We start from the raw sequence: 20,581 nt of genomic DNA, 5'->3' as shown, positions 1-20,581 counted from the left end.
TCCAGGCAGGGCTGAGTGTTTATCAGAAGAAGCTCTCTGCCATGATGCTGCAAGATAATCACAGCACACATCGCTGCAGGAGCCTCATTGGTCCACACTATGGTAACTACAAAGATGGCCTCAGTGTAGGTTGGTACCTGCTGCATGTTGTGCATGCTTTGCTGCAGCAGCTGGATCTGAGCCTCGGGGTTGTGTGTGTGTGAGCTGGTCAGCGTCTGCGTGTGTTCGTCGTCAGGTCGACCTGCTCCTCTCGTCTCCTTCCTCAGCAGCTCCACCTCGTTCCTGTAGGCCTCCAGCTGCCAGCGCAGGGAGTCGTTCTCCTCCTTCAGAGAGGCCGGATCACACACACCTGCAGGGGGGAGGAGGGAGATAATTAAACTCAAGAAGTGTTAAGACTGTATGGTGTAAACCCGATGTGGCATCTGTCTCTGGTACCGTTCTCAGTGCGCAGCCTCTTGCAGGGATTCTCCTCAAAGTCGTCATCAGACATCTCCATCTCCTCCTCTCGTCTGATTCCCATGATCTCCTCGCTGTGAGCGTTCCTCAGCTCCTGAAACATCACAGAGAGAAGACACAGTGCAGGAAGAACTCAGATACAACACACACGACATGGTGGAGGCTGAACTTTTAGTCTGGGGTTAACGTATATTTTATTTTGAAGGGACAGATCAGAAGCGGAGCCTCAATGTGGAGCATCTTGGTAAGTAATCAGCAGTGTGTGCACGCTTCTGCAACCACTTCAGCTGTTGAGTTTAACTTTACAAGATGATCCCCGTTCATTTACCACTCTTTTATCCTTAATGTGTCTCTAATCCTCCGTCACAGCCTCCGTAATAAACTATATCTATGAAACTATTTTGTAAGCTAATATTTCAGGTTGTCGTGTCAGGAGCTTGTCAGTCCCAGTTGTCCCCTCTCTGACTCCTCCCCTCTCTGACTCCTCCCCCTCTCTAAGTCCACCCCTCTTCCTGCTCTCTGTGACTCTGACCATCATTCACTAAATTCACCTAATGCTGGGTTTAAGGCACTTTTAAAACCAAGAGGCCACGCCCACTTCCTGTTCGGTCTTTATTCTAAACCTTCTTAATCTATAAAGATGTTGACTAAAGTTATGAGGGAATAAATCACATTAGAGGCTCCAACAAAACAACATTTTGGACTTTCGGGGGAGAAATATTGAAGATTTTTCTGAGCAGGGTTAAGGAAATGTTGCACATTAGCTCGCAGACAGTCTGAGCTCTCGTCTTTCACCTTTGGATGAATAAAATCATAAAACAGTAATAACTGCTCTGAAGCACTAAAAGCTTCATAAAGTGAACCTGTGCATGTGAGGAGACTTAAACAGCAGCGAGAGCAGAGAGCTGCTGTCTCTCTCACTGGCATGCCGCAGCCTTCGGGGAAATCAGATCTCTTTCCTGCTGCCATTTTCATTATCTGTTCATTTGTCAGCTGAGATCTCCGAGTACATCTCTGAGCGAGAGACGCCCACGGAGGAGAGGAGCTCCACTCTGTCAGGCTGGGAGATTTATTCAGGTACATGACGGTGCAGAAGAGCAGGTAGACTTACCACAGATACTAACCAGAAAAGAAGGGGCTGAAGCTACTACGGACGGCTCTGTCTTACTGATCAGTGTCTCTTACCTCTCGTTACAACAAAATACTCTAAAAGTAGACTCTCAGATAAATTACAGAGACGTTAAAATGATTGTAGATAAACAGAAAACTAACAAAGTTAAACTGAGATCAATCAAAAATATGCAGGTAAATCGGTTAATTGTTGGTGTTTGTTTTAAAGTCAGGTTGTGTTTCAGCGTCGTCCAGCAGGGGGCAGCACCAAATAACAATGATGACTATAAAACACTGATGTTAGCTGTCATGTAAAAACACGTTTCTATCTCCTCCTTCCTGGAGACAGAAATGTAAACAACCATTACAAAAAATAATAAAGATATTAGTTCCAATCAGAGCTTAGGGGCGGGGCCATGGAAGCTGGTATCATTGTCGGAGGTATTTAGCTTAATTTTCTTCACAGTGGGAGGAGATGTAGGTATGTCGTCCATATTTATGTACAGACAATCCTCATGTCTTTGAACAGTCACCTCTTGCTCCCAAAAACAAGATGGTGGAGAACAAAACACTAGCTACAAAGCCTGAAGTAATAAACACCATACTTCATGCTGGCTCTATTTGTTTAATACAAACTGTCGACCAAACTAATCTGGTCTCCATGAGGACCTGGAAACAAATATAAACTCTTAAGTGACAGACTATTGTGCGTTTGTTATTTGGCGTCATAATGTTTGGCTAATTTAAAGCAAACTGCCAATAAAGAAGCTCCTCCTCTACACAGCTCCGGCTCCGCCTCCAGTCTGCGATTGGATGGTTTATTTCAAACTTCTTTTGGCTTTGCTGATGCATCTGTAAGAACAACAATGAAAAGCTTTCCTGCAATTTCAATGCTAACTATCGGGCGGTGTGTGCTGCCCCCTGCTGGAAGACAGTGAAATGCAGTTATTTTATAATGGAGTGCACACATCAAAGTTGGAAGAATATAATGTTTGCATTCAGTGTATTATATTTATCTCCACAGGTAAACTCTGCACAGCAGTGAGTGCTGACTCAGCAGAAAGTTGACAGTTTCACCCGCCCCCATATCAAACTTCCTCTAATCTGTGATCCCAACCAGAGTCTGGATGAAATATTTATCACAGTCTTAACCCTGGAAGAATCTGCTCCCAGAGCAGCCCACACTTTCTAGGAGGCGTCAGATCTTTGGTTTACATGGGGAGTGAGGAAGAGAGATCAGAGCCGTCTGTCTTTCTGTTTGTCCGTCTGTCTGTCTGTGTCTCTGTTTTTGAGGCTGAAGCATCCAGGAAAACAACACAGAGTCCCACAGGTCTGTTTGCTCTCTTCTCAGGACTCAGAGATGACATCAGAGAGAAGAAGAAGAGAAAGAGGAGGAAGAGCAGGAGACAGAAGAAGGAGTACCAACCTCACACTGTTTTCTCCAAATGTCTATGTTCTTGCGCTGAGCTTTTGAGAAATGGTCCCATGCCTTTTGTCTGGTGGCGGCGGTGAAAACGCTGGTGATCTGCTCGACTTTGGGGTGAAGAGTGAAGAGGAGGAAGAGGAGGAGGAGGGGGGGAGGAGGGGAGGAGGAAGAGGTATGGGAGGAGGAGGAGGATCAAGACAAAACAAGCGGTTTATGTAGCGTTGTAGCTCTGACTGAGGCGAGTACAGCAGATGGAGGAGAGACCGTGGACACACACCGACTACATCAACACCAGCTCAAATCAAAGGGCCAGTTCACTCTAAAATAAGACATCATCATCTGCTCAGGTAGAACTCCAACAAGGGTCAGGATCTGCTCTTTGTGTCAAACTGAATTAAAACATCATGAGGTACTTTGAGTCTGAGCTAACAGCTTCGAGCTAAGCTACAGGTGCAGCTGATGTCAGCGAGTGACCACATCACAAAAGCAGAGAGAGAGATATTGTGGAGAGAGAGAATCAGCAGAGACCTGAGGATGAGACTGAATCAGAGAAGTTAAACACAAAGCTGATAAACGGAGACTGACTGCAGGTCAGACTCAGGTCTCAGTGACGTCCTCAGGTTTGCATGATGAGACCAGTCTCCATACTCTGAAGCCGTCTCCTCTGAGTCATGTTTCAGACACACTGGTGCAGCTGGGCAGTATTTATGTAACCTTATTACTTAAGCTCTTTTCCTGATCTTCCGGCTGTGTAAGATGCTTGATTCTGATTGGTCAAAACCCCTTGACAACAGTTATTAACTTTCACTAACTTGAGCAACACCAGAGCTAAACTGATCACCCCTCTATGACTGGTCTTGTCTCACCCTGAAGGGATTCTATTTCCCATAACCACATGCTAACCATACATTATCCCTTACTTAGTCAAGACCATAAATTACATTTAATGACATTCATTTGATTCACAGATCAACACACTGATATGAATTGCATTGCATTTAACATTTATAAAAACTAAAGCAGCAGACTGTCCCACTGTCCTCCATAACGACCTCCAACAGAGCGTTCTCTGGACTCCTGTAGAGACTCTCTGAGCAGACGATGAACTATAAACACTTTAAATAACAATGTGCATCCATCCTGCTTCATGAAACTTGTGTATTTGTTGTGTTGGCTTCACATCAGTGTGTGTGTCCTTTGATAGGTCGGTCTCTCCTCCGTCCATCACTCTGTACTTACATCACCTGCAGCTTCACCTCCATCACGACTCACTGCGGCAGCATCTCTACAGAGTGAGGTTTGTTTCACATTGCAGTGTGTTTACAGGTCACAAGACGTGCGTTTACAGGTCACATGACGTGTGTTTACAGGTCACATGACGTGTGTCACATGTCACATGATGATGATAAATCTGATCATTCTGTTGAGATGCTTCCTTTCAGAATAATGCTCTCACATCGTCTGTCAAACATTTCCAGCGTTAACGTGATTTGGACTCAACAAACCTGCTGAACATAAAGAAACATCCAAACAGGTGAGCTGACTGATACCTGGACTTTCTGTCTTCAACACGTAGAAACAAACAAAGATCCTGTGTGAGGACGGAGCACTCACCTCTGACATGTTTCAGCCTCCTCCCAGAGAGTTGATGTAGACAGGTGTGTGCCTACATTTAGTTTCATTCTAATGAATTAAATCTTTCTATTTACTGACTCAAACTGAACAACATGTCAGCGTGCACGGTAGGGCAGGGTGGGGCATGGTGAGGTATTTGGCTTCATGTTGATGGATGGGGTGTGACTGTGACATCCATCTTTACATACAGTGATGATGAACCTGAAGTCTAAGTCAGTGTCTGTGTTGGTATTCTCTGCAGCCTGTCACTGAAACGTTCCCCCTCCCTCCAGCGGCTCTCAGACCTCCGTGTGTCTGACCTAATCGCCGCCGCACGGCGAGCTGAAGATAACGGAGCCGAGGGTGAGACGGACGGAGGAGCGTTGTCATGGAGACGGAGCTGAGTAAATGACTCGCTTCAAGGTTTTAAAACGAATGAGGTGAAAATGTCTCCATGGTCTGCACCTCTGTAATCTGAGACTGGACCCTGGACTAAAGGGGGGGACAAAGACCGTGACAGCAGAGGGCAGGGCGATGATGATGATGAAGATGAAGAGGCTGAGTGTTAATCTACAAACTGGAACAAAATAAAATCTTTGTTTTTAAAGAAACTGGACTAAAGATGTTGATTTATAAACCCTGATTTTAGGTTTTAATCCCCAACATCGTCCAGGTAGAATCCTTGATGACTGCAGGAGCTGTTAGCGCCATCGCTAATATGAACTTCTATTCAGTTTCAGGAGGTTTGACGACAGGGACTGTGGCTGCTACTGACAAGAACAATAAAACTAAAAATAACAATACAATAAATATAATAATAAAATAAATATAATGATAAAATAAATATAATAAAATAAAATAAAAATAAAATTATAAAATAAATATAATGACAAAATAAATATAACAATATAATGATACAATAAATATAATAATCAAGTTAAAATAATAAGTAAAATAATCTTATAATAAAATAAACATAAACCTGCTTCATGATGCAGATCTTTCAGCCTGTGTACTGAGATTAAATCATAATATTTATCTGTTAATTTGTGTTTATAGTGCTGCAGTAAGACAGATTCCAGCTAACGTGGACTTCCAGATACAGTGAAACTGGGACTCAATAATTCTAAGACAGCTCACCCTTGAAATTTTAGAGAAATGTCTATTTTGAAATACTCAATAGCTTTATTATGATGTTATTTGAACCTTTTTATGCTTTATTGTTTCCGCTCCCTGCAATTATTGATTACAGTTTTTAACAGAGAAATCAGAGAACCTTTAGAACCCCTCAGACTGTGTCCGGGTTTGCAGGATGATCTTGTGTTGGAGAGGTTGTGGGATGATTAGTGAACACACACTCTTCTGAGTCGGTTTAAAGAGTAAGACTACAGAGATCTTAGATGTTGATGTATCTGTGAGTCCTCTGTGGTCAGCAGTGTAATCACTGTGTAGTTCTGAAATGTAGTCTGAATGAATGAAGAGATGGATCCTGTGATAAGTTGATGATCTTACCTGAGTAACTGCTCAGTCACAGTCATCACAGCACAGCTCTCCCTCCTCCTGCTTTACGACTGTTTATAAAAACAATGAAACAACGTCTCCTTACACTGTGTCAGGATGGCCATCAGGGCGTTCTTGAACATCTCCTTGGCTCGCTCCATCTCCTCCTCGTGCTGAGCTTTCTCTCCCATCAGCCTCCTCACGTGGCTGTTCGCTGATTGGATCATGGAGTAGAACTGATTGGCGGTCCGACGGTTCACCTCGCCGCGGTCGATCCACGTGAAGAGGACCGCTGTTGCCTCGCTGAACTTATTATCATCTGATGGAAAAAATAAGATATCAGAAATCATGAGAGACGAGAACATGTCCAAAGTAATGTCTGATTCTTTCTTTATATTTTATTTGAACTCTGGTATCACGGCGCTGGGTTCACCTCGGCTCTCCAGCGTTCTGCTCCACGCAGACTCACACATTGTGTATTCAGGATCTGATACTGAACATATTTCAGGGACCTTTAGCGCTCAGTCGGGCTACACAAACAGCAGATCTAATCCTCCTCCTGGGGGGCGTTCACCGCGCACGCCTCTGTGAACCCGTCACAGCCGTCGAGCACGAATAGCGTTTCTAAAGTTTCCAACCTAAACCTGGAGCTGCATTCAGACATAAAAGTCTCTGCGGGCCTTTGTCGCTTTCCTCCATTTGAATAATAATAACCGAGCGAGCTGTGGAGGCGCATTTGACGGCAGAACAGAGTGAATTAGAGAACATTTAATGAGCTCAATACCCGCTGCAACACAACCTGTAAGAAGACACTTTCCCCGCTCTGATAAAGACTCATTCACACACAGCAGAGATTACCGTCACATTACAGAGAGCACAATGAGGCACAGCTGAGCGCGATGAGAGACCAAGAATTAAATTTATTTCCCCCGCTGTTAGAGGAGGATGGATTCAAAGAGGTTATTCAGAGGAAACATGAATGTTTACGCTGGAGGAGGAAGAATGACTCAGAGGATCAGGGTTGAGTTTCTAATCAAACAACCTGCTGCTGACTCTGACCGAGGACGAGAGAGAGAGAGAGAGAGAGAGAGAGAGAGAGAGAGAATCCATCTATCCATCTAATGAAGGAGAAGATCACTTGATCAATTAATATGATCGATTATTAATAATAATAATAATAATAATAATAATAATAATAATAATAATAATAAAAAATATTAATAAATAATAATAATCATAACAATGACAATAATAATAACTGGGATTTATATAGAGCCTTTCAAGAAACCCAAGGTCGCTTCACAACGTTTCGGGGACAGCACTAGCTAATGGGGAAAGGCCTTGAGGAAATGGTGCGTTAAAAGCATTAAAGCATTAAAAACAGACGTGACTCTGTAGTGGAAATCACTGCATCCACAAATGCAGGTTAAAACTGAACCATGCAAAGAGGAAACCATATATAAACCTGATCCAGAAACACGGAGACCTGAGCCTGTTTAAGATGGACTGAGGGGAAGTGGAAACCTGTCCTGTGGTCTGATGAATCGAGGTTCACGCTCATGTCTGTATTAAACTATATAATGTTCTAGAGACTCTGGTATCTCTGAGGCTGTGGCTAAACAGACAGAAAGTGTGAATGCAGCTGGTTCCTGTGTGGGAGCAGAAATGAATCACTGAGTCGATCAAACTGGGAACGTTTCTGCAGACAGAAGTTGAAACATCTCATGATGTGTATCCCAGCAACAGTCAACAGATGAACAGCAGAGATGTGAGGAGCAGGATGAGCAGAGAATCAGGACAAAGCTTCTGTGTGCATAGAGGATGAAGACGGATAGTGAGTGGTAGTTTAATTCAACTGGACAGTAGCACCTCTGTGTCAGATGGTGTTCGTACATACTGTCAGTCTGCATGTTGGGCTACCTTTATAGAATATAAAAACATGAATGTTTTTAAGATTAAGAGCTCAGATTTTAACGTTGACTGCGGCTCGGCTCTGATTCACACCTTCACAAATACTGGAGACAGCCTCGGAAGAAACATGGAGGAGGAGAGACTTTCACACATCAACATCTCACAGCACCCGCTCATTCACATCATCAGCTCTCTTATCTCTTTACCGGACTTTAATTCAGACCAGTTTGGAGCTCTGCAGAACCAGGACCAGGCCCAGACTAAGATCTCTTGTATATTTGTGTATCTTAGATTAAAATAGGACTTTGAACCAGCTCTAGTTTTCTGAATCAAGCCTAATTTAAATCACTGGAGACGACATGTTTGTCTGCAAAGCCATCACCTTGCTCCTCCTTTCTGATGACATCATGCAGACCCTAAAAAACGAGACAGGCGAGCTCTGATTGGTCAATGGTTCATTTCTGTAGGTCTGGTCTGTCTAATAATGGAGTGCTCCATGAGTCCAGAACACCAGACTACAACCAACAACAAATACTGTCTTTGTGGTGAAAGATGCCAGAAAAACCTTCAAATATAAATCCCAGGTCACTCTGAATATTTACACCACGGTTACAGAAACACAAACTAAAAATGGACACGTCTGCAGGTTCCTCTCCTGCCTCTGTGGTTTGTTAGTCAAAAAAAGACTTTGGGAGTCTGTCATCCTCCCGTCTCTCTTACCTCTCAGTTTCTCTGCGAGCTGCGCCGCCTCATGCTCCGTGTAGTGCACGATGGGAGGAGGGGACGGCGGTCTGAGCCAGTCCTCGTGGACCTTGCGTCGGTGTCGCTCCTCTCTGGCGAACAGGCGTTGTTGACACTCCCACTCGTACAGGTCGTCTCTGGCCTGAGCAAAGTCCACGTGGATCCTCCCTGAGTCCTTCTTATCAGTGCTGGAGCCGATACGCATCCGGTATCCTGAGAGGACAGAAACCGCAGAGTTACATCTCCATGGAGTGTTATTTCAGATCAGTCAGGACCACTCCCATCAAAGAGAGTTTATTTCATGTGATAAGTTATATTTGTTATATATCACTCTGTTCTGGGAGCTCTTCCAGGTGCATATGTGGAAAACCAAGGCTTGAGGCGGGGAGAGCACCCCCCCCCCCCCCTCTTTCATGTGCAAACATGAAATGTGAAGGCAGGCAGAGGATCAGCAAAGATGCCCAGAGCGAGGATTACATATATAGAATACATATCACACTGGTAAAATCACAGCAGAAAGGAGGAGCGTGGATGAAGGGGAAGAAGACGAGGGGCGGAGGAGGGGCGGAGGAGGGGTTGAGGAGGGGCGGAGGAGGGGCGGAGGAGGGGTGGAGGAGGGGTGGAGGAGGGGTGGAGGAGGGGCAGAGGAGGGGCGGAGGAGGGATGGAAAGACGTTTCTCGTGTTTGTTCACCTGACAGGTAGATGGCTTTGTCCACCATGAACTCCTCGCTGAAGCGGATGTGACAGAAGTTCTTCTTACTCTTGCGGATGGCGATGATCTCTCCGCACTGATCGAACACCTCCCTTATGATCTCCTCCGTGGCGTTCTCCGGCAGACCCCCAACAAACACTGTCTTACAGCCGGGGGGGCGCTCACGTGTCGATGGCGGGGGCAAATCTGAAAAAGGATATGACACCATCATCATCATCATCATCATCATCATCATCATCATCATCATCATCATCATCTCTTCAAAATAGTTTGTGGTTTCGGGTTCTTACTGGGGTTCTGGGGGAACAGCGTGCAGCTCTTGCAGTGGATGATCTCCTTAATGATGGGCATGTCAGGGGGGATGGGAGGAGGCGGGACCAGGCTGATTCCAGCCATCATGGGGTTGATGGGAGTGAGGAGACCAAGGCCGGGCTCGAACCTCTGGATGCACAGAGATTCTGCAGGACAGAGATGCACAGGTTAACAGGACAGGTCTACTTTAAGTGAGGGGTCAGCACAGAACTGAATCGTGTTGATAGGGGGCGCCAAAACTGACACAACCACAAGTTCCCCACTGGAGCTTTAAACCAGATTTTAACATTGCTCTATTGCTACGTTAAGATCAGGCTACGTCCTGGATGCCTTGTTGTTTTTGATCAGCTGTGTGACGTGAAATATGTGATCTTAACAGTTTATTTCCACGCAAACCTCTAAATTCTCAGACTATAAATGAGCTGCACAAACTGAGAGGTAAATAAAGCACATTATTTATTAATACAATCTCTTCTTTCCAAAGAGGAATATCTCCCCCCAGAAAAATAATAATTTTTCATCTTCTTTTATCATCCATGCAGTTTAACAATGTTGCAACAAAATCTAAAAAATGCCCATAAAATGTGTTTTTCAAAATACAGATAAAACCTTACAGGAGGAAAAAGAGAGAAGGAGAAGCAGATAGGAGAAATAAAGCATGGTTATCTGGAAGAGAACAGATTAGAGAGGATGAAAATGGAGACTAGATCTGCAGAAACAGCACCCTGAGTGTGTGAAAGGAAGGAAGAGGAGGGACCAGGAGGAGCAGAAAAACGACTGTTCAGGAGAAAGAGAAAGTGAAGAAAAGGGGAGAAGATAAAGAGGCGACAGGAGCAATGTTTCAACTGTCTGGGTGAAAATAGAGCAGGCAGGGTGGAGGCGGAGGGCGGTGCAACGCCGCATGTTCCTATCTCCAACGCTGCAATAACAAGAGAGCAGGAGGAACCAGACGTCAGCAGAAAACGCTGCCCCCCACCCAGACACAACAGCAGCCAGGAAGAAGTGATTTAAATGAGAGGAGAGGGAGACTGTCACAAAGGGAAAGGACAAACGTCTCTTACAGAATGCTCTGAGAAATAAATGTTTCTGCTGCTGCTGCCGGGTGAGGAGTGATCGAATGAAACCCTCACACCGAAATCCTTCACTGCTGCAACCTGAAATCGTCCTCAGTTTAAAATACCAGTGATGAAGAGAGGAGGGAGCAGGGGGGATTCTCTGAGGAGGTACAGTGAATATTTTTATCATTTAGAAGGAGGTCTGATTCTCCGAAAATAGTACAGGAGGTAGAGCCTTCAATTATCAAGCCCCTCTTTTTCAACCTCTCATGGCGCATTTCAGGTGCTCTGTGAGGAAATATATAAAAAATCCCAGAAACACTGCACTCCAAATATGCAGGCCTGCTTATCGTATCTAAGTCTCTAAAAGTAGTATGGGAGATAGAGCCTTCAGTTATCAGGCCCCTCTCCTTTGGAATCATCTACCAGTCAGGATCCAGGAGGCAGACACCCTATCTACTTTTAAGAGTACAAACTTTCCTTTTTGATAAAGCTTAAAGTTAGAGCTGGCTCAGGCTTGGACCAGCTCTTAGTCATGCTGCTATAGACTTTGACTGCTATAGGCTTAGACTGCCAGGGAAACTGAAACATCGTTCTCCTAATTCTACCCATCTCTCTCTGAATGAATGAATGTCCCATTAATACATGTTAACTAAAATCCTTCCGGGGGATTCGTGTCTGGTCCAAGCCTGAGCCAGCTCTTGGTTATGCTGCTACAGACTTCGGCTACTATCAGCGAGTTCCTCTTCTGTTTCCTCACAGTATGAGATCAATTTTGTCAACTGGGAAAGTTAAGTACTCAATATGTTTTATTATATTTTTCTACTTATTCACAAACATTATTCAGTTTGCAGATCAGGTTTTAACCCTTTCTTTTCTTTTACATCGAGCGTTGTTTTGCAGGAAAACACAATAATAATATTAAATCTGATTCTGATCCTCGTCCTTAAACATGCCGGCTGCAGACAAGTGAGGATTGACAACAGAGCTTTAATGAGGAGTTCAGACCCTGCCAGCTCTCTCTCCTCCACACAGCTGATAAACCAGCACAGAGGGAGTGTTCAAGTCAGACCATGTGTTTCAGGCATTTACAGAACTCTCCTCTCAAAGGAGGATTCATCTGATGTGACGGCACTTAGTTTTGGTTTTGTTCCAGATATCGCCGGTGGAATCTACATTCATAAATATCTGTGGCTAAATGGTTTTTAGCTTCAGAGGCATGTTTTCTTTGAACAGCAGAAATCCAATAATTCCTTTCATATTCTGGTTTTCTGCAGCATCAGAGCACACAGTGTGCTGTGAGCTGCAGAGCTGTAAAACACTTCCTGCTCTCTGTTCTGTTTGGCAGAATATCCCCTCACACTGTGTGTTAGAGATCCTCAGTCCTTTAAAAAGCAAAGAAAAACACTCAGAGAGATAATCTCACATAAATCTGAGCATGTGCAGCCACGGTGCATCCTCAGATTCCTCAGGTCTTAGGAAAACTCATTAAAGTGTTGTCTGCGATAACCCGCACAGGTAAATTACACTTCTGTGTGCCACACATTCATCATAATCACACCAGGCTGCTTTTTACTCGCACAGAGAGCCAGCTTCATTTCTCTGGCTCCGAGCTTGGCTGCATCTGCCAAAAACAGAAGACAGAGGAAGAAATATAGAGCGGGAGAGAAACACACACACACACACACACACACACATACACACATACACACACACACACACACACACACACACACACACACACACACACACACACAGACAGAGGGAGGGGAGGAATGAAGAGCAGAGCCCTGAGAGAGAGAGGAGAGGAGTTTTTATGGGTTTAATTGGGATTATTTCACGACTTGAGCTGCATCAGCCTCACTGGAAACATCTGGTTGTTTTTACCTTCAAGGTGAGATCTCATCAGTCAGCCGCATACAGGAGGGAAGACCCAAAATAAATAATCCTAACCTTACCTCAATCCAACCCTGAATCAGCCTGAGGTGGAAGATCTGCTCCCTAATTAGAGCAGAAATACCTCCGACTGAAAAAAGAGACAGTTTCAGCCAGCTAGACTCCTGAGAGTTAAAACCTGCTTATTATACAGAAAATATCATTCACTGCACCTTTAGATACTACGCACTACACCTTTAAAATCTACACACTGTACCTTTAAATGCTACACATTGTACCTTTAAATACTACACACTGTACCTTTAAATGCTACACACTGTACCTCTAAATGCTACACACTGTACCTATAAATACTACACACTACACCTTTAAATACTACACACTGCACCTTTTAATGCTACACACTGCACCTTTAAATGCAACACACTGCACCTTTAAATGCTACACACTGTACCTTTAAATACTACACACTGCACCTTTAAATGCTACACACTGTACCTTTAAATACTACACATTGTACCTTTAAATGCTACACACTGTACCTTTAAATGCTACACACTGTACCTTTAAATACTACACACTACACCTTTAAATACTACACACTGCACCTTTAAATGCTACACACTGTACCTTTAAATGCTACACACTGCACCTTTAAATGCTACACACTGCACCATTAAATGCTACACACTGTACCTTTAAATACTACACACTACACCTTTAAATGCTACACACTACACCTTTAAAATCTACACACTGTTCCTTTAAATGCTACACATTGTACCTTTAAATACTACACACTGTACCTTTAAATGCTACACACTACACCTTTAAATACTACACACTACACCTTTAAATACTACACACTGCACCTTTTAATGCTACACACTGCACCTTTAAATGCAACACACTGCACCTTTAAATGCTACACACTGTACCTTTAAATACTACACATTGTACCTTTAAATGCTACACACTGTACCTTTAAATGCTACACACTGTACCTTTAAATACTACACACTAAACATTTAAATACTACACACTGCACCTTTAAATGCTACACACTGTACCTTTAAATGCTACACACTGCACCTTTAAATGCTACACACTGCACCTTTAAATGCTACACACTGTACCTTTAAATACTACACACTACACCTTTAAATGCTACACACTACACCTTTAAAATCTACACACTGTTCCTTTAAATGCTACACATTGTACCTTTAAATACTACACACTGTACCTTTAAATGCTACACACTGTACCTTTAAATGCTACACACTGTACCTTTAAATACTACACACTACACCTTTAAATACTACACACTGCACCTTTTAATGCTACACACTGCACCTTTAAATGCAACACACTGCACCTTTAAATGCTACACACTGTACCTTTAAATACTACACACTGCACCTTTAAATGCTACACACTGTACCTTTAAATACTACACATTGTACCTTTAAATGCTACACACTGTACCTTTAAATACTACACACTGCACCTTCAAATACTACACACTACACCTTTAAATACTACACACTACACCTTTAAATGCTACACACTACACCTTTAAATACTACACACTGTACCTTTAAATGCTACACACTGTACCTTTAAATACTACACACTACACCTTTAAATGCTACACACTACACCTTTAAATGCTACACACTGCACCTTTAAATGCTACACACTGCACCTTTAAATGCAACACACTGCACATTTAAATGCTACACACTGTACCTTTAAATACTACACACTACACCTTTAAATGCTACACACTACACCTTTAAATACTACACACTGTACCTTTAAATGCTACACACTGTACCTTTAAATACTACACACTACACCTTTAAATGCTACACACTACACCTTTAAATACTACACACTGCACCTTTAAATGCTACACACTGCACCTTTAAATGCAACACAATGCACCTTTAAATGCTACACACTGTACCTTTAAATACTACACACTACACCTTTAAATGCTACACACTACACCTTTAAATACTACACACTATCTTTAAATACTACACACTGTACCTTTAAATGCTACACACTGTACCTTTAAATACTACACACTACACCTTTAAATGCTACACACTACACCTTTAAATACTACACACTGTACCTTTAAATGCTACACACTACCCTTAAATACTACACACTACACCTTTAAATGCTACACACTACACCTTTAAATGCTACACACTGCACCTTTAAATGCTACACACTGGACCTTTTAATGCTACACACAGTAGCTTTAAATACTACACACTGCACCTTTAAATGCTACACACTGCACCTTTAAATGCAACACACTGCACCTTTAAATGCTACACACTGTACCTTTAAATACTACACACTGCACCTTTAAATGCTACACACTGTACCTTTAAATGCTACACACTGTACCTTTAAATACTACACACTACACCTTTAAATGCTACACACTACACCTTTAAATACTACACACTGTACCTTTAAATACTACACACTACACCTTTAAATGCTACACACTACACCTTTAAATGCTACACACTGCACCTTTAAATACTACACACTGCACCTTTAAATGCTACACACTGTACCTTTAAATACTACACACTGCACCTTCAAATGCTACACACTGTACCTTTAAATGCTACACACTGTACCTTTAAATACTACACACTACACCTTTAAATACTACACACTGCACCTTTAAATGCTACACACTGTACCTTTAAATGCTACACACTACACCTTTAAATGCTACACACTACACCTTTAAATACTACACACTATCTTTAAATACTACACACTGTACCTATAAATGCTACACACTATCTTTAAATACTACACACTATCTTTAAATACTACACACTGCACCTTTAAATACTACACACTGTACATTTCAATTTCTGCACAGTGAAGATCAAGATGATTTAGTCTCATGGACACAACAAGTGAAGACATCAAGGGAGACTGAGAGTCACTTTATGAGGGCGATTGCACCTGGGACTGTCTGAACCTGTTAGTCCCTCACCTGGGTAGAGTCTACATGTGACCAGGTGGCAGCAGCTTGTGCTCTGTGTAATGGGGGGGAGCGTGGTCAGCCAGAGCAGCCTGACTCAGTTTATGAAGGGCAAGTTCCCTGGCCAGCAGTGTTACTGCACGTTTAGAGAAACATTTGGAGTCCTGCACATGGTCCCTTAAATCAATCTTGATTAAAGGGGGACGTGTTGGACCTGAAACTTTCCAGCAGTGGTTTTAAGGTGAATCAGTGAATACCTCTCCTGAGGGGAGACAGCAAGTGTGTTTTGGTGTTTTGGCGTGAGCTGACCCGTGGATGCAGAGATATCATATTTGTTTCTGTCGACTTCTGATGATCTAAATGTTCCCACATGTAGTGAAACAGGGAGGGGGCCTGCTCTGCTGCCAGAGGTGGAGTCTGATCATCATCACTTCATTTCTGAAACAACATGTCATCATTTCAATGTTTTCCCTCTGAAGCTGCAGAGGAGCGAGCTCTCTGAGCTGCTGCCTGTCTCTCCTCTATCAGCGCCGCTCAGTTAAATCCACACATTCAATTATTCTGAGCTTAACGCACAAAAAACTCCACAAATCTCCTCGCGTTCATTTAATAAACCTGCACAATGCAGCACTTATTATACAAGCAGCACCCACCCAGGGTCTTTGTACAGAGAGAGACGCTCCGACAAATCCCCCCGCCTCACAGAAACAATCCCATAAACAGAGTCAAGGTGAAACACTGAATGAAACATGCAGGGCTTAGTGTACTTTTTGTGAAAATTACAAGTGAGGCTGGTGTGTTTGGAGCACACACACACAAACACACACAAACACACACACACACACACACACACACACACACACACACACCACACACACACACACACACACACACACACACACACACACACACACTGAGGCATGGATATAACTGAGGGGATTCAATACAGATGTGATGTAACACTGCAGAGGCAGATATAAAGTTTAGATTTCCAGAACAAAATGTAGGAATTCATCACATCCAGATGTTTCTGTTTCTGTTTTCAGCAACGCCCTCCTCAGAGAAGTGATACAGAATCTGATTTATCATCGAAAGAAGCATTAACACCTTTGACTGCAGCAGAACACTAAAACAGCAAATGTTTGTGACAATATGTGCCTCTGGGAATCATAGCCAACTTCAATTCTGCTAGTGATAAACAACTTCCAGCCAAAGCTTCCTTTTCTGCACGCTGCTGTTTACAGTCCAGATATCAACTTAAGAAGTGATTGTATGTTTAGATATAAAGAGGAGAGAAACTCAGTTCATTACATTCCCCAGAGGAGCGCCCATTCATCTGTTTGTGTTGAGTCTCAGTTTCACTGTAATCAGTTCTACAGAGGCTTCACTCTGGCTTCCTTCAGCGGTATGAACCTGAAACAGAAACTGATGTTCTTGTGATGTTCTTGTAATTAACGGGTCTTAAGTTTGCTGAAATAACAACATCATGATGCAGATTAGTCAAAAGTCAAAAGTCAAGCTTTGTCAGGTCTGTCCTCAAGAGGAGAAGAAAAATACTTTTACAATGTTTGTTTGTTGAATGGAGGTCTATGAAAGAGGATTAGAGACGCTGATGTTTTTTTTAGCACTGACCTTCTTCACAGGATGTCCATTTGTTCTTAGAATTCTGAGAACCAATTCTGTCTTTGATGTCAGAATTCTAGAACACCTGCTGTTGCTCTCCATACAGACTGTTTTTCCTGCTGACACCTGATTGGTGGATACAACTCAGACTACAGACAGAGACCTGAACCTTCTCAGACTACAATCCAGACCCTGAGATCCAGATTCAACATGTTTCTGAATCAGAATCTGTAATTACAGGTTAGTTGTAGCTGAAAGTAAAAAACTCAGGTCAGGTCTACCCTCAAGAGGAGAAGAAAACTACTTTTACAATGTTTGTTTGTTGAATGGAGGTCTATGAAAGAGGATTAGAGACACTGATGTTTTTTTTTAGCTCTGACCTTCTTCACGGAATGTCGTATTTGTTCTCAGAATTCTTGCTGACATCAAAGCCTGCAAAGCCTTGGTCGATATTACTCAAGCTACAAACTGAAATTAGAACACTAATCTGACCAAGGTCTGGTTGTACAGAAAGATTTAACATTCTCCCGTAGAATCTGCAAACAGAGAAAAGTGTGACTATACCTAATGTTGATGTTTTTGCTCCTGATACTGGTATAATGAGGACTGGTGCACATCTCTACCAAAGTACCTTCATGAATGTTCTTTAGAGCTCTATACTCACATTAGCATTGATATCATCATCACAGTATTCACACCAGTCGTAGACGTGCTGTTAGCAGCAGTGATGGTAGACGTGGTATTCTTAGATTCAGTGTCACATCATCCTAAAGCTAATTCAGCTTTTCCACTCCAGACAATTAAAATACAAAATGAGTCAGTTCATTTGCATTAGTGTCACACACACTCCCACACACACGACTTTATAAGCAGCTTTTAGCGTGTGTTTCTCTGAGCGCCTGAAGAGTCTGTAACTGTGCATGAGTCTTTGAATATGCATGAAATCTGCAGGTCCTGTGAGCCAGGCTGAAAGAGACAGAGTCAGAACAGACAGATATGGGATCAGTCATCTGCTGTCAACAACGCACATTGACGCACAACAACGCCAACACAGGAGGAGGAGAAGAGAAGGAGAAAGAGGAAGAGGAAGAGGAGAGAGGAGAGGTGAAAGCAGGTACCTGAGACCAGCTGCTGCCCGCTGATTCCCACTGGCATGATGCCCAGGTTGTTCATGGCCGTGGCCCAGGCTCCATGATCCGAGACCGGGACACTCAGATGGTTCTGCTCAGCTCCCAAACTGCCCACACCATCAGCTGCTGCACACACACACACACACACACACACACACACACACACACACACACACACACACACACACACACACACACACACATCAGGAACAGTAACATGCAGGAGACTTACTCTTCTGGAGGATCATATTTCAGTTTTCTCACTGCTGGCCATCGCAGGTCGTCTCTGCTCCTCTTCCTCTCTCCTCCTCTCATCAGATCTCTCCTCCGGCTGATAGAGGGATGGACAGATGGATGAAAGAATGGACAAACAGACACTCTCATCCAGTTAGGGTCACACCATCACATTCCACCTGCAGGAAGAAGAAGAATAAGAGGAGGAGATGAATCATGGAGGCAAAGATGATGCAGGAGCAGAGAAATCTGGAGCTAATTAAGAACAAAGTTAAAATCAGGTCAGGCAACAACAGATAGCATAAAACACACTGACACACACACGCACGCACACATGCACGCACACACGCACGCACGCACACACACACATACACACACACACACACACACACACACACACACGCACACACACACACACACACGCACACACAAACACTAATCATCAAAGTGTGTGTGTGTGAAATCAGGCTCATTATGGTTCTCCACCCGAGAGTGAGTCGAGCTGTCGAAGCCTTGTGAAAAGCATCAGAGCATCAAACTGACAGGCCGCTTCCTCAGAACAAATCCCTCACTTCTGTCTGACAGGCCGGATCAGCTGAATCCATGTTAATCATTCCAGCAGCAGAGGTCACTCAGGGCCGCAGGCACAGCGGGAATAAGCACGTCGATTTGCATCCAAATATGATCAGAACCGTCTGCAGGTCCAAAACTTTAGATTTCAGTTTACAATCTGAGACCAAAACACAACAGACAGCTTCAGACACCATGATGGGTAAAACAGTTTGCTGTGCCTGATGTAGTAAACTGTTTTAGCCGTAGTACATGTGGGTGTGTTCAGGTCTAGACTCTTAGTGTACCGGTTAAGTCTGAAGGAAGTAAAACATCAAACATGAGAGTTACGAGGTATTTAATATTTTGGCGAATTGTCAAAAAACATCAAACTTTGACCTTGAGCTACGGCCACGCCTTTTGGTGAAAACTCAAACTGTTAATAACTTTTGCTCTTCAAGCTGTCAACACACCTACCAAATATGAAGTTGATCTGATAAATCCCGTTTGAGGAGGAGTATCTCAAACAGACCCTGAAAACGTCTTAAAAAAGGCATTATTTTGAAAATCAACTAAAAATGGCTGATTTCCTGTTTGGTTTCCACAGTGATGATAAGAGACTATTTTATATGTGTGAACAAGATACATCTGCATGCACGTTTTCATACATCTAGTCAAAACCCTTCAAAAGGGCTGAAATGTTAAATACTTCTAGGTGGAGCTGTTTGGCCATTCTACCACAGTCATGCACGAGAGAGCTGTCGTAGGGAAACATCCATCACTTGAGATGCGGCCGCAAAGTTTGGTGAGTTTTGGTGCACGTTAAGGCCATCAAATAGGCAATTCACTCAGTGGAAATGAAGAAAGACAGAATAACTCTATGCATTCCGACAGCGTCCTCACAGTCTGTGCTCAGGCTCAAAAAACTACAGAGGACAACTGCTTTCAAAATGATACCATCCATGAGATATTTCCACGACTGTGTGAGTAAAAAACAGACAGCAAAGAGCTGTCGTACCTGCCTCAAAAACTCAACAAAGACCGTTAGTGCAAACCTAAAGATGAAACAATAAGCTTCAGGTTTTATAAAGTTCTGGATCAGCCCAAAACTAAAGCCCCAGCTGTTCATTTCTTCATTTAAAGTTCATATTTTGTTGTGCGTGCTGACGCTTTGGGATTTTGGTAGTTTGTGGCACAACATAAAAAAAGGCGAAAGCACTTCTCTGAGCAAAGCTGGTGCAGATTCACAGTAACGCACAGCTATGCCACTAAAACATAGA

The 20,581-nt window shown here is 43.1% G+C and overlaps 1 protein-coding gene across 7 annotated transcripts in view; it reads right to left on the bottom strand.

Annotated features, from left to right (window-relative positions):
* Positions 1–20,581, bottom strand: part of enox1 (ecto-NOX disulfide-thiol exchanger 1) — a 77,072-nt gene that overhangs the window by 8,686 nt on the left and 47,805 nt on the right. For 6 of the 7 annotated variants that reach the window (XR_004632827.1, XM_034694604.1, XM_034694605.1 and 3 more), the window contains 9 exons: positions 18,783–18,931; positions 18,507–18,644; positions 9,762–9,929; positions 9,451–9,657; positions 8,738–8,971; positions 6,213–6,425; positions 2,993–3,099; positions 436–550; positions 138–349 (listed from right to left, as the gene is read on the bottom strand). Coding sequence is in view for 6 of the 7 variants with exons in the window: in XM_034694604.1 (XP_034550495.1) it covers positions 138–349; positions 436–550; positions 2,993–3,099; positions 6,213–6,425; positions 8,738–8,971; positions 9,451–9,657; positions 9,762–9,929; positions 18,507–18,644; positions 18,783–18,792 (1,404 nt within the window). In the remaining variant the exon portion in view is untranslated. Of the gene's footprint in view, positions 1–137; positions 350–435; positions 551–2,992; positions 3,100–6,212; positions 6,426–8,737; positions 8,972–9,450; positions 9,658–9,761; positions 9,930–18,506; positions 18,645–18,782; positions 18,932–19,778; positions 19,802–20,581 lie in introns of those variants that run through there. The other variant, XM_034694609.1, reaches the window with a different exon arrangement.

This window comes from Notolabrus celidotus, chromosome 10 (genome assembly GCF_009762535.1).
Source record: "Notolabrus celidotus isolate fNotCel1 chromosome 10, fNotCel1.pri, whole genome shotgun sequence".
Taxonomy (NCBI): domain Eukaryota; kingdom Metazoa; phylum Chordata; class Actinopteri; order Labriformes; family Labridae; genus Notolabrus; species Notolabrus celidotus.
Note: the sequence above shows the minus strand (reverse complement) of the source record. Positions and strands in the feature narration are given on the sequence as shown.